The sequence below is a fragment of the Thermobia domestica genome, chromosome 2, assembly GCF_964235325.1.
Source record: "Thermobia domestica chromosome 2, izTheDome1.hap1.1, whole genome shotgun sequence".
Classification (NCBI taxonomy): Eukaryota; Metazoa; Arthropoda; class Insecta; order Zygentoma; family Lepismatidae; genus Thermobia; species Thermobia domestica.
In genome coordinates, this window is record NC_137455.1 from 49620086 (window position 1) to 49633117 (window position 13032).

General features: G+C 37.8%; 1 protein-coding gene across 2 annotated transcripts in view; it reads right to left on the minus strand.

Annotated features, from left to right (window-relative positions):
* Positions 1-13032, minus strand: part of LOC145671919 (nucleoside hydrolase-like) — a 55013-nt gene that overhangs the window by 17876 nt on the left and 24105 nt on the right. Inside the window, exons 3-4 of one of the 2 annotated variants that reach the window (XM_081741129.1) lie at positions 5401-5584; positions 1524-1637 (exon numbers count right to left, since the gene is read on the minus strand). In XM_081741129.1, coding sequence (XP_081597255.1) covers positions 1524-1637; positions 5401-5584 — 298 coding nt within the window. The remainder of the gene's footprint in view (positions 1-1523; positions 1638-5400; positions 5585-13032) is intronic. The other variant, XM_081741135.1, reaches the window with a different exon arrangement.

The window sequence follows — 13032 nt, forward strand, 5'->3', positions numbered from 1 at the left end:
CTATTGCGCATGCGCTTCGTGTTTCTCACCTCGTGCTTTTGTGATCCAAGGCGTTGGTTAGGAAATCAACATCTTGAGTTTTCTGCTTCTTTCAAGCGTTGCCAAGTCTGTAGATTTATTTGTGGATGTACAGATATTTTATAGCAATACGGAAAACATTTTTTGGAGGAGAGGGGGTATGATCTACGCACTTTTTTTATTGCTAAACAAATAATTCAATTCAAAAGTTAATAGTGCAATCGACTTCTTGGACTTCTTAAAATACATGTAAGGAGTACGGTGAAAAGAAACGTCATTTGTTTCTCGATCCAAGTTGTGTTCTAAGTGTCAGTTGATGCCAAAAAAAAAAAAAAAAAAAAAAGCCTGGACGTTAAACTAGAGAACGTTTTTCCATTCCGCCTGTTTATTTCCCTAATTTTCATTTACTTTGTCGTTAGTGGGTCATCCTCAAGACTTACGGTTTCGAGCCCCTATTACTGTTTCTAAAGCAATAACCAGAGGTTTCTGCGCAAAGAAAGACGAATTGAGCTGAAATTCACGTACTTGTAAGTAAATAATTGCTTGTTTTTGATTTTCAGTTTCATATTTTGAGGGTATATTTACTTACACTATAATTATTATAATTAAATGTATTCCTTACGTAATAACATCCTTCTTGACTCATCTTTATAATTTGCAGACTAAATTGTTAGAAGTAAATTGCTATTTATAGGTTGGCGTAATTAGGACATTATACGGTGACTAGGGATGCATTCGAGACGAGTCGAGACAGAATTTTTCTGACAAAATTCGAGTCGAGACACAGCTCTTCCAATAGAGAAGTATACATTTTTCGAGTCGAGACATCGCTTCTACAGCACATTTTCGAGACGAGACAGCCTCAAAACTTGTCTCGTGCGCATCCCTAACGGTGACGATCATGGTTCCTTACTTTCGAAAATTCCATGAACTTCCAGGTAAAGACTATATTCAGGAAATCTATGGGTGGGCAAAGTAGTCACTAAAAGTTATGCGTAAATTGAGGTAAATTTATCAAAATATTTTCGATCAGTAAAAAAATGTGGGTGGGCCCATCTTTGCTCCTGGGGAGAGGGGATTCCCTCTTGCCAACGCCCTAACATCCACGTCAGGAGACGCTACTGCTTCCAATGTATGCACAAGTCTTATAGAATGGTTGGCTAGTGGCAAGTACATGCACCTATGGTCCCATAGGTTCGATTCCCATTCAATTATTGTTTTTCATAGCAATTTTCGAATCTCTGCTTTGATGGCTAATTTCATAAGTTTCATCAGCTTTACTTTATTATTTATTTATAATTATATTAAATATTTATTTGTTGCATGCGTTTTGGCGAGCAAGAATTATGTTTGGGAATGTATATCTTAATTATTTACATACAAGAATAAAATATAGATTAGACAATTGGTTTAAAAAACTGTCTTTCTTTAGATGCATAAACGACATATTGAAAGGGTTTTCTTTCTCTCTTTCCTTTAGTTTTTTTTTCTTTTTAAAATCTTACCTGTGTAATTTCCACCCATAATATAAATGGATTCAAGTTTGGTCGTGAATTGTGGGTAAATTTTCATTGTTAGAGCTATATTCGTCAGCGGTGCTAGACAAACCAAGTTTACACCTGCAATATTAGATAGATATAGCTATCAATAGCAACTACATGTAGAAACTAACAAGTAGAATTTGGCGTAAAAATTAATTATAAAAGATAAGAACCATCATACTCTTTCTCACTCAATACTAACTAATTAAGTATTCTGCAGCAAATTTCCAAATGAAGAGAAAAAGAAAATCCCATCTGAAATTGAAAAAAGAGCAACTAAATTTCGAAGTGGGAGAATATGATTCTATTTCAATATGATTTAATGTCTATTTTCAATATACGTACAATTTTAAACATGTTCACTATTTCGATAGTTTGTGGAAGGATACCCTAGCGTATAAGACCGTATGAATCGTTGAATGGCAAAGTGGTCTAGATTATTTCTTCATGAAATGAGACGAAGTGGATTTCCGTGAACCTGAAACCACAATTTATTTTTTATGGGAAAGTGACGTGTGATGTATGTTGGCAGCATACCTTGGCAACATAGTTGAAAGCAAGAAATAGAAACTATTAGGAATAAAATATTTTTAAAAATCACGGTAAAATATTTTAATTTCGCGGTAAATTCCCTTTTTAAAACGGAAGAACATGTTCCATTTCCTCACCCCTCTGAGCCATTTGTTCACAACCTTCTGTAAATGCAAGTTATAATGCTTATTGGGGACGCGGTGGCTCAGTGGTAGAGCGTTCACCTCCGGTGCTTGGGGTCCCTGGTTCGATCCCAGCTTGCGCCGTGTGAACTTTGTGGTGGACAAACACCGTGCTCGTGGGTTTTCTCGGGGTTCACCCGTTTCCTCCGACTATCATTCATTTCTTATAACCACCGTCTCCTTTAGCCTAACCGGCATAGTCGTGGGATGTAAAACTCAAAGGTTTCATTTAATTTTTTACAATGCTTATTAATAAGATAAGCTATACCTACTCTTCTCATTCAAATAATTAAAAAAAAATGAGTGCGGAATCTGCAACGTAACTCTCACAATTTAGTTTATTGTAATGATGAAAATACATTGGAGCTTTTATTATTGTATGCGTCGATTCTACTTTTTGATATTTTCCTGACTCTTTGATTAGCTGAAAACTTTCACTCCGTCAACAGTTACAATACAAAATAGTATATTTGAATTACGGAACCTCTGCACCACATGCGTAGAAAGCGTGCTCGTACCTACGTGGTAACAACAAGGCACAGATCTCAATGAGGTAAAGAAACTTTTTTGGGTATATTGATATGGCATGCTCTTTCGTGACCAAGTGGTTATTGCGCTTGCTTTCAGTTGGTCTCATGTTCGGTCCCGGTGGGGTTACCAAGTCTTGAATGAAAGTTCTAGTAGTGGTTCGAATCTCAGTTTAAGAAAATACCGGTTCCAGTTTAGAATATCTCGGCGCTGAAAAGAAGCAAACATTGATTTTGCCCTTGGGCTTCGTAATAATTTGAACATACGTGGAGAACCTTATTACACCTTCGAGCATTGACAATGTCCTCATAAGTACAAGAATTAGATTAACTTTATTCTTCCTACAATAACAAGTGATTGTGAAACTGTCCTAGACTTCCAAACTATGCTAACTTAATACTGAAACTGGTCGAAATAGATTTATAACTCCCAGTTGTAATGCAGAAATGGAACTTAACTGTTGGGATGCTGAAGTCATATCAGAATTCTATTTCTTGATATCTCATACCGTATATCCTATATGAACAGTAATATTCAAACTGGAAGAAGTAGCATTTTTCTACAACTTCAGACTGCACTAGAGGAATAAAGTTGGAGATGAAACATACGAGGCCTGTTCAAAAAGTATCCCGCCTTCTTTGTTTTCGGAAAAACTACATAGCGTAAGTTGACCAATTTTTGAGTCATGCCGGAAGAGCCCATGATGTCTTTAGCCTACAGATGGTGTTACTTCCACTTGCATCTTTTGTTGTAGAGGAGTGGTTATGTTGGTGCTCTTCTGGGGCTCGGCGCGGCTAAAATAGTAAACACGAACGCGAGAACGAAGTCACAATTGACTCCGTGTGTAGATCCGATTTCACCAAGACCTGACAAAACTCGCGAAGACCCAGAGAAGATCACCACGTGCTTAGCAATATCAAACCAATATTGATTGTATTCTTCGATTGCCGAGATAATGTGCAACGTGAGTACGTACAGGAAGGACGTACAGATACAAAGAACCTCACTTCACACATTCCCGGTCGTCTACGTGACACTCTATGTCTGAAATGACCAGATCTGTGGACTTCAAAGCCCTGAAAACTGCCCTAAGATAATGATTCTATTCATGCAGTTCATGCGGTTGTCCTTTTCACCACAGCACAAGATTTCGATGTTTCGTCAAGCTCCTTACTCTCTGGGAATAGCCTCGTGAGACTTGCCTTTTCTCAAAAATGAAAAGTACCAGAAAGAAACTCGCTTTCGCATCCGGGAGATCTAATGCAACGCGACGGGTGCTCTACTATCACTTCCCGAGGGGTTTCAGGCCTCTTTCCAGCAGCAGAAAATACCAAACTCAGTGCGTGGAAGCAGGAAGGAACTAGTTTGAAGGGTATAGAAGAAAGAAAACGTCAGGTGAGTGTATTGGTTTTCCGGGATCTTGGTCGGATACATGTTCGACAGGCCTTGTATTCTTCGGACCCCTGATTGATTGCAGAAAACTGCCTCTCGCTATATCTGACCGTTTTTGCTCTATGGAAATCCATAGCAAAACCGAAAGTAGTAGTAAAATTCCACCCCTTCAGGTTCTAGTAGGGAGATGAGGGTGAAGTTAGTATCTTTGCTTGAGACACAAAATCATTGTTCCCCCTTCCCACGAACAAGCAAGCTTGATGCTCTCTATGGTGATGATCGTTAAAAGCGGAAATAGTTAATTTCTACCACTTTCGGTTTTAACATGCTTTCGGATTTCCGCTGAACCAACTGCAAAAGACTGTTTCTTGCCATCTCTTACATTGTTAGTGTTTTCGCTCTATGCGGGTCAACACTGAAACCGGAAAACTATCAATTTCTACCACTTGTGGTTTGAATAGAGAGTTAACTATTGTTGAGACACTGAAATGATTCCATGAAATCGCTTTTCGCTATCTATTACCGCTTTTGTTCTGTGGAGAGCAATGTTGAAACTGGAAGTAGTAGTTAATTTCTAATCACTTGCGGTTTCAATATAGGCATACCGATGAAAATATCTTTCCTTGAAACGCTGAATCTGAATCGATTCCAAGAAATCGCTTGTCGCTAACTGTTGCCGGTTTTCTTCTATAGCGATTAACGCTAAAATGAAAATGGCTAATTTCTACTATTTCCGGTTTGAATAGAGGATTAACGAATGACATGAAACATATTCTTGGAACGCTGAATTGATATAAAAAAACGCTTCTTGATATCTCTTATCATTTTGGCTCTAATACTTGTCGGCAAAACGACAGATGGGCCAACATAACCGTTCCATAAGACCTTCAATGCGTATGTACACCATAGTTTGGAAGTCTAAAGTTCTGGGAACGCCATGTTCAACATTCATTCCCTTGCTTCTTTAGAACTGTAGTATCTGTTCCACATTTTTATTCGTCTCACTTTGAGCACTGAAATCGCCACATTAAGACTAAAAGTGCTGTTGTATTTCAGTTGGCTATGGAACATTAAAGTGTCATCTTTACAGGATAGTGCTATCAACGATAACATTTTGCTTTGATTATATTATAGAGACATGTTAGTTATGTCAATTAAGTCTGATTTGAACATATTCGTATAAAATGTAAACTTGAAATTGAACCTACCTTCATTTTGTGACACTAGCCTGTAAAGAGCATTAGCTGCATGTTCTGGTTGAATAAGATTAGAATCAGGTGTGAATGGAAAAGTTGCGTCTCCAAAACCATCTGAACCATGAAACTGAGTAAAACAGTTGGATTCTCTTTTTTGATGTATTATGTGTTCTTCTGCACCTAGAAATACTGGAATCTATATTAAGGGAAAAAAGTGTTAGCTAAATATTGATTTTAATAGAAAATCTGTTACAACCTAATTCTTTTTTCTGATTAGAGATTAGTTCACAATTCTTTCGCTACATCTTGTTAACTGCTAGATTGTCAGTGTTTGCGACAAAGCCATTAATATATGTGTAGGGAAGGGCACGAGTCGGGCTAAAACTCGAATCGAGTTTCGAGTTGAGTCAAAGATAATTTACTCGAGTCAAGTTCCGAGCCGAGTCACTGTTTTTGAGGTTGAGTTTCGAGTCGAGTCGATTTTGATATATCGCTCTCTAGCTCAGCTCGTTTTAACTTGTTTTGAAATCGTGGCCTGATTAGACTGGAAAGCGAAATTAATGAGAAATGTAAGCAGTAATATGGAATACTTTTAGTGTTGCTCACGAGAAAGGACACTGCTCGCATTTCGTCTCGTCTTGATAATGAGACGATAACAGATTTTCATAACGAGACAGCCTCAAATGTCGTGAGCACCAACATAAGTATATATTGTAGCTCTTACCATGAATACTGAGACCTGCAGGGTCGAATTTTTTTTTAGCCCAAGTAGAAGCTCAACCCGGGTAGTGATGTTAACCGACTCGGCTCTGTTCAACTGAGCGGCTCGATTGGGATAGCCATTGACTCCGCTCAATTGAGCCGATAGCTCGAGCCGTCTCGGTTGGGATGAGCCACCGACTCTGTTCGACTCAGCTTAAGTGAGCCATCGGCTCAGTTCGACTCGGCTCAACTCAACCCATGGTTCGAACCTGCTCGGTTGGGTAAGCCATCAGCTTGTTTCGGTTCGGCTCAGGTGAGCCATCGGCTTGAGCTGGCTCGGCTATTGGTCCGGCTCATTTCTCGGTTCGGATCGATAGTGAATGAGCTGTGATCCGAGCCGCTCGAGTCGTTGACAACTCTAAACCCGGGCCAAGGTGTGTTGAACGCGGACTGCCGGAGCCCTATAACCAGTGGTCGAAGTGAGACGGTATGCGGTGGTATGCCATACTGCCTCTGGTTTTCCAGTGATGAAGACATACTGCCTCTGGTTTTTCGATGACCAAGACATACCGCCACTGGAAAGTGGATGCTAATATACGATACCTTTAATAAATCCATTTTTATACACAGTAATTGATGAATAGCTTTGCACGCCAAAGATTTTAAGTTGGCATCATTTTTATTTTCTTTTTTCTAATACTTTTATTTTGTTTATAAAATGAGGTGTCTACGAAGAAGTTCACTCCTTACTCTTACGCAAGAATTAGTGTTGGTTGTATTGGTTGCACATAAGGGCCACATAACAGAAAGGAATGAGTCATGGGCCATGGGCCCAATTCGAATAAAAGACAGTGTATTGAAGATGCGATTCATTTAAACTGAAATCGGAAAGTATTGTTGAGTTCACCGGAACTTCTTTTGTGTCTGCAATTATAAAGAAATACGAAACTGACTCGTATTTACGAGAAAAATATAGCTTAAGCAATGAAAAAGTCTGTTGTTTTGCTTAGATAAGTGTTACGTTAATCTGTTAATTTGTTTGTTCTTTTATTTTAAGCGTATTATATTTTGTTATGTCATATTCAATTGTTTCTTTCTTATGTATGTATGTATGTATGTATGTATGTATGTATGTATGTATGTATGTATGTATGTATGTATCTTCTTGCCTTAATGCATATAACTTAGTTGCCGCGTTTTGAGCATATGCGGATTCAGGGAGTAATCTACACCTTCAACACCCCCTAACATCCCCCAAATTTCTTTAGAAAAGAAATACTCCCCCAAATCCAATTGTATTAATCAGTATCATGTAGGTTATTTATTACATCAAGTTAAAAAAGGTTTAGCGTTTAGGGAAGAAGGCAATATTCTTATTTATTTATTTCACTTCAAAATACGAAGCGACCTCGTTCTTATGTACGGCTTCGAGAACCACATGACATTGTTTCGGGCGGTGTTTCGATCAAAATAATTGACAAAACAGATCCGCTCATACCTACCCGTTTCCGAGAAAAGAGATTGATGGACAGATGCAGATGACTGAAATTGGCAACGTCTTGAGCGGTCATTCACCTACCTTCTCCTCAGTAAGGAAAAATGTGACAATATAGTAATAAGCTTATACCAGATCCAGTTGGTAAGTGCTACTCTGCAAGTGCAATAGTGAGACTGCCAAAAGTGCCCAAATGTTTCTGTTTTTCTTCAAGAAACAGTCTTTAAATTAAGACGACATGATATTTCTATTGAGTGTGGAGTACAACTTTCTCAAGTATAGGGATGGGGAATATCGTAACTCAAGATCAGGTGAGTCATTTTTTTCTTTATTGGTTTGTTATTTAGCAGGAGGAAATAATTGATTTGAACTTGGTTTTCCCTTTGTATTAATGTGAAATCTTTGTACGCGTTGGTATGAAATTTTATTTTAATGATCCAATTTACAGAAATTAATCTATTACAAAGTTTATTTATATAAGCAAGGTACTCTTGCTAATAGTTGCGTAACAAAATATACTGTTTTCTTTGAGTTTGTTTAAAAATGTATATCACTATTCTGAGAGCACCCTCCTTTTATTTTGAACACCCTCCCCAGATAAAAATTTCTAGCGTACTTACTGGGCTGATTTAGGGAATGTCTGTTGTGCGAGCGGACTTTCATAGGTCTGGAATAACCTTCAGTCGAGTGTTGGGTCCGCGAGTTCTCCCGTGGAAAATTGTTTATCTAAAAGCTCGGTTTTTGATCTTTTCATGTATAATTATCTATAATGCAACATAAGAGGATATTTTCTTTATTTTTCTCAGAAAGTTGGGGCGGGGTTCAAAGCCTCTCCATGTGCCCTTAACTACGGAGAAACTCTTTCATGGTTTTGAGTCATTATGTAAATAGAAATGCAATCTATTAAGCGATATACCCTCCCTGTATTTCAACATTTATACAGACAGTATGTCAAGTCAAAATGGTAATAAAACATACCCTAACAGCACAAGTACATAGCAGGCATATGCCTAGCATGTTCCCTCAGGTACATGGGAATGTGTCCAGTATGTGCCTTATGTATCTCTGAGACAAATTACATGGATGGCAAGTGATAGTCACAGGCTATGACCGCCTCTAGCCACATGCTTGACACGTACCTGGGGAACGTGCCTAGTATGTTCCCCATGCCGTAAGCGTCAATGAACGACAAAATTACTCCCCCAAGATATGTTAAATCGCCTATATGCGTAATGTGTTTACATTAGGGTGAGTCTAAACAATAAATTTAACAAGTAAAAAAAATGTACCCAGAATGGGTGCGAACCACCAATCTTTGGATTACTAGCCGCATGCTCTTTCGACTTGACCACGGAGGCGATGAAGAGAACGTCGCTTGTACAGGGATAAATTGTTGAGGTCTTTTGAATTTGGCTAATCAGAGTGCCCGCGTATATTTGACGATAACCGTTTGGGATAAAATAAAATCTGCTCGCCATGTAATTTTATAACAAAGTGACGAGTGTCTATTTACTTTATTTCATGGTTCTTCCATATTCACTTTCAAATAATCGGCGACAGTTGTCATCTAATAAAGTTGATGCGTTTGTTGCTTCTAGTACACAATCACCTAGAAAAAGAAGCAACAAATGCATCAAAGGTGGGAGATGAATTTAGAACACATAAATAGCACATGCCTAGCACATCTTGTGCTGTTAGGGTATCTGAAACAGTATGTACCTAAAGGACGTACCTAGAATATGATAGATATATATCCCAAGTGGCCATAAAAACAAATTACTGTTAGAGTGCGAAACTGAGCCAGGTATATACCTACTATATTGTGGTACATAGTTGCAAATATCAATTGGGTGTAACAAGTACCTAAAACTGTAGGTAACTGAAGTACATCCTTAGCACATGAATATCATATGTGCCAAGTATCGGGTACCTAAAAAGTAGCTGGAACACCTAAATGGCACATGCTCAGCACATCTTGTGCTGTTAGGGTACCGCTTCTGTTTTTTTTATTTCGATTACTGCCTATAACTTTCAACAATTTTTTGGCTCGAGCCCGAATACTTGTTTTTCTGGAACTCAAACCCCGAACCTCGTGAATGATATCCTTCTCCTAGACTACCGAGGTCAGAAGTCAACTAGTTTTTAGTATTCAGATACAAATCGTCTATCTTTCATGTTTATTCATGATGTTGAATAATAATAATAAAAATAATAAGTCGTGTTAGTATCATTGATAGTGTAATTATGTTGTCTATATAGCATACTGGAAGAGAGTATATGAAACTACACACAAGACTTGGCTTGTTTTGACTCGACTCAACTCGAAACTCGACCTGAATTTGAGTCGAGTGGAGGAAGTTTTTCGAGACGAGTTCTCGAGGCGAGTTCAAAGATATCTGTTTCTAATCGAATCGAGTTTCAAAGAATATATATGATGGACCAGGTTTCTGATATTTATTCTGTGAAATCTATTGAACATTGTGGGACATGCATTTCGAAAGGTTAAGTTTCAAAGATGTTTAGTTTCTAGTTTCGACCGCTAAGAGCCAGCAGCGAGCATGTAATGAGTCGTTGATACTAACCGCAACGGGCTACAAAAGACTTGGCAGGAGATGGAATGTCGGCTTGGTGTGTGCCGTGTTACGCGAGGTGCTCACCTAGAGCAATTTCACAATGACATATGTTTATTAGAATTCACAGAATAGGCGTCTGAAATTAGGTCCATCATTGTGAGTTGTCCTGTATATTACAGGGGGATGATTTGATTGATAAAAATCTGCGAGGTATTTCTATCCTAATTATATAAGAGATTTATGTCAATCTGTGCATCACGTTAATTCCTAATAGTAAACAGCTACGTTAATAGCTATCGCTACTTATGTTGCCTGACACCAATAGATGTCGCTAGCGTGCATAAATTTGCTGATTTAAAACTATTGTGACGATTTAATTGGAACTCAAATTGTCTTGTTTCAATTTAATTATTTAAAAATGGATAGTGATAATGCTGAATATGAAGCGTGCTTTGCTTTTATTATTAGGACAAATGGGCATAACCATGTTGAAATCTGAGCATTAATCTTTGTGTAACCGGAATATTAATATTTGTGTGGGTGAAGTCTTAGTGTGTAAAGCTCTGCTTTGACTATTAGAATAGGTCTATTCAGAGAGCTTTCAGACATCCTGAATTTATATCATATGTCCTCCCATGAATTAATCGAAACTCCAAACTTCGTCTTTTTTTCTCTAAACCATAATTTAGTATCATTCTTGTTATATATATATATTCTTAAAAAATATCTCATTTATTAGTCACCGATACTCAACTAATAGGAATAATCTACTCTCGTATCACTCACTCTTGGTGATTGATCAATTATTTAATTCTGTGGTTCCCAAAAGGTGAACCGCGGACCCTTGGGATCCACGGAAGGTCACCAAGGGGTCCGCGACTTATAATTGAGAAATTAGATTTTATCTTAAGCTAGCCTTCAGTAAACATTATTGTGTTAATAAAAATAATAAAATCGATATTCATTTTTAGTGTTACCTGTATTCATTCTTAGACTCATTTTTAGGCATGACTTTTATTTCGTGACCGGCTGCCACCTTACAAAACACCAGACTAAATTAATAAAAATAAAAATGATTATCTTTAGGTAAGTAAATAATGTTCAATTCAGTAAGTGCTTATTAGAATTTTAATTTATGACTTGAAATCGATTTGGGATTTTACGGGGTCCGCGACATGTTGGCGAATATATGAAGGGGTGGCAGCCCTCAAAGAAAATTTATTAGGAACCACCGATTTAATTAATTCTGATAATTCTGATATTAGATGTGACCTCCTTTTTATAACAAAGTTAATTACCAGTCCATTGTAACACACAAGACATTTATTTGTTCTAGTTTTGCATGAGAAAAGTCTTTTCTTTCAGAACAATCTTAAGGGATCATTAACCATATTAGGTTGCTACTATAGTCAAATCTTTGAAATGTGTCTTAAATAGAGGACTCCATTGAAAATGCAAGCCTTTAAAATTTGGAACAAATTGTATTTTTCCTTTATCCTAAGTTCTGGACATTACATTTATATATCATTATAAGAATATATATATATATATATATATATATATATATATATATATATATATATATATATATTGTTACACAGTTGTGCCTCGAAGTCCTAGGCCGGACTTCAAATTATAGGGCGAGACGCCCGCGCTTTTCAAATTGTGTGTGCAGTAAAGAAAAAGAGAGATAGGGAGAACGGAGTCAGGTGAGGTCCAGATTGAATTATCAACCTGATGCCTCATTGACACCAAACCACACGCATGTAATAGTGGTATGACCCTGGCTTTGATTTTACTCAGGTCACAGAGCCGGGTCCTAGATGTAATATTTAGGGAATACCACGCAAGTGATACATACATGCAATCTATTGTGTAGTTAGAGTTAGGTATAAAATAAAACTATAAAAATAAATGTAAAATAGGAATTTCAATCCCGGCGTGATAGAGAAAAAAATCATAGAAAAACCTAGAAGTCTTAACCACTATTGAGCATGCGCGTGAAGAAGTCTCTCCCATGCTCGATGAGGCTCGTGACGTAGCGTTCGAGCTACGTCAGAAACTGGCAGAAATGCGTGGGACGTAACGCCTATATAAACGAGGCTTGTCTGCCGCACCGGGGGATTCTACGGACGGACGGCTAACAGTGAACTTCGCTCTGGTTAGGGACGGTCTTCAGAAAAATCAGGTATGTGCTAATTTTTTCTAAGTTCCCCCTCCACACGGGAAGAGCACTTTGAGATTGTTTAGTGATCAATATGAGTTTTATTTTCAAGTTCCATCAATCTGAGACCACATTCCCTCTTCGAGACTTAACATTTCTTCCTTTCGGGCCAATGCAAGTTGCGATGTACAAAGTTCACACTTTACTATTTTCAATAACTCGCGGTTTAGCATAAAAACCTTCTAGCACCCATTGAGTATTATGGGGTTGTGCTCCCACTTGAATAATGTAGAAAAACTTCCAAGTTGTAACTCCAAGTAACCGAGTTTGTTAAATTGATCTGTATTCTTATTTTATTTTTTTTAATAAAAAGTAAAGTGAAATGGTCTCTTTGATTCAGTCAAGCTATCCCACCTAGTTAGATTCAACTCACAGTCTTCAAGTGTTACCTGGGTTTCGATTTCTAGTACCAAGCTCTACCACTTTAGTGCATTTTCTCATCACCTTCGAACCAGTAAGCCGACGACGTTTTCGAAACCGAGGCTAAAAGGGAGTTGGACTCCGAACCAACTTTGTAATACTGGGTGGAGAGTGAAGAAGTGATCTCAATTACGATTTCACAAAAGAAAGTGTACATAATCGCTACGCCAATCCCAGAACCAAAACATCATATATAACATTTTATGGTGGAGGCGCCGGGTAACCAACTG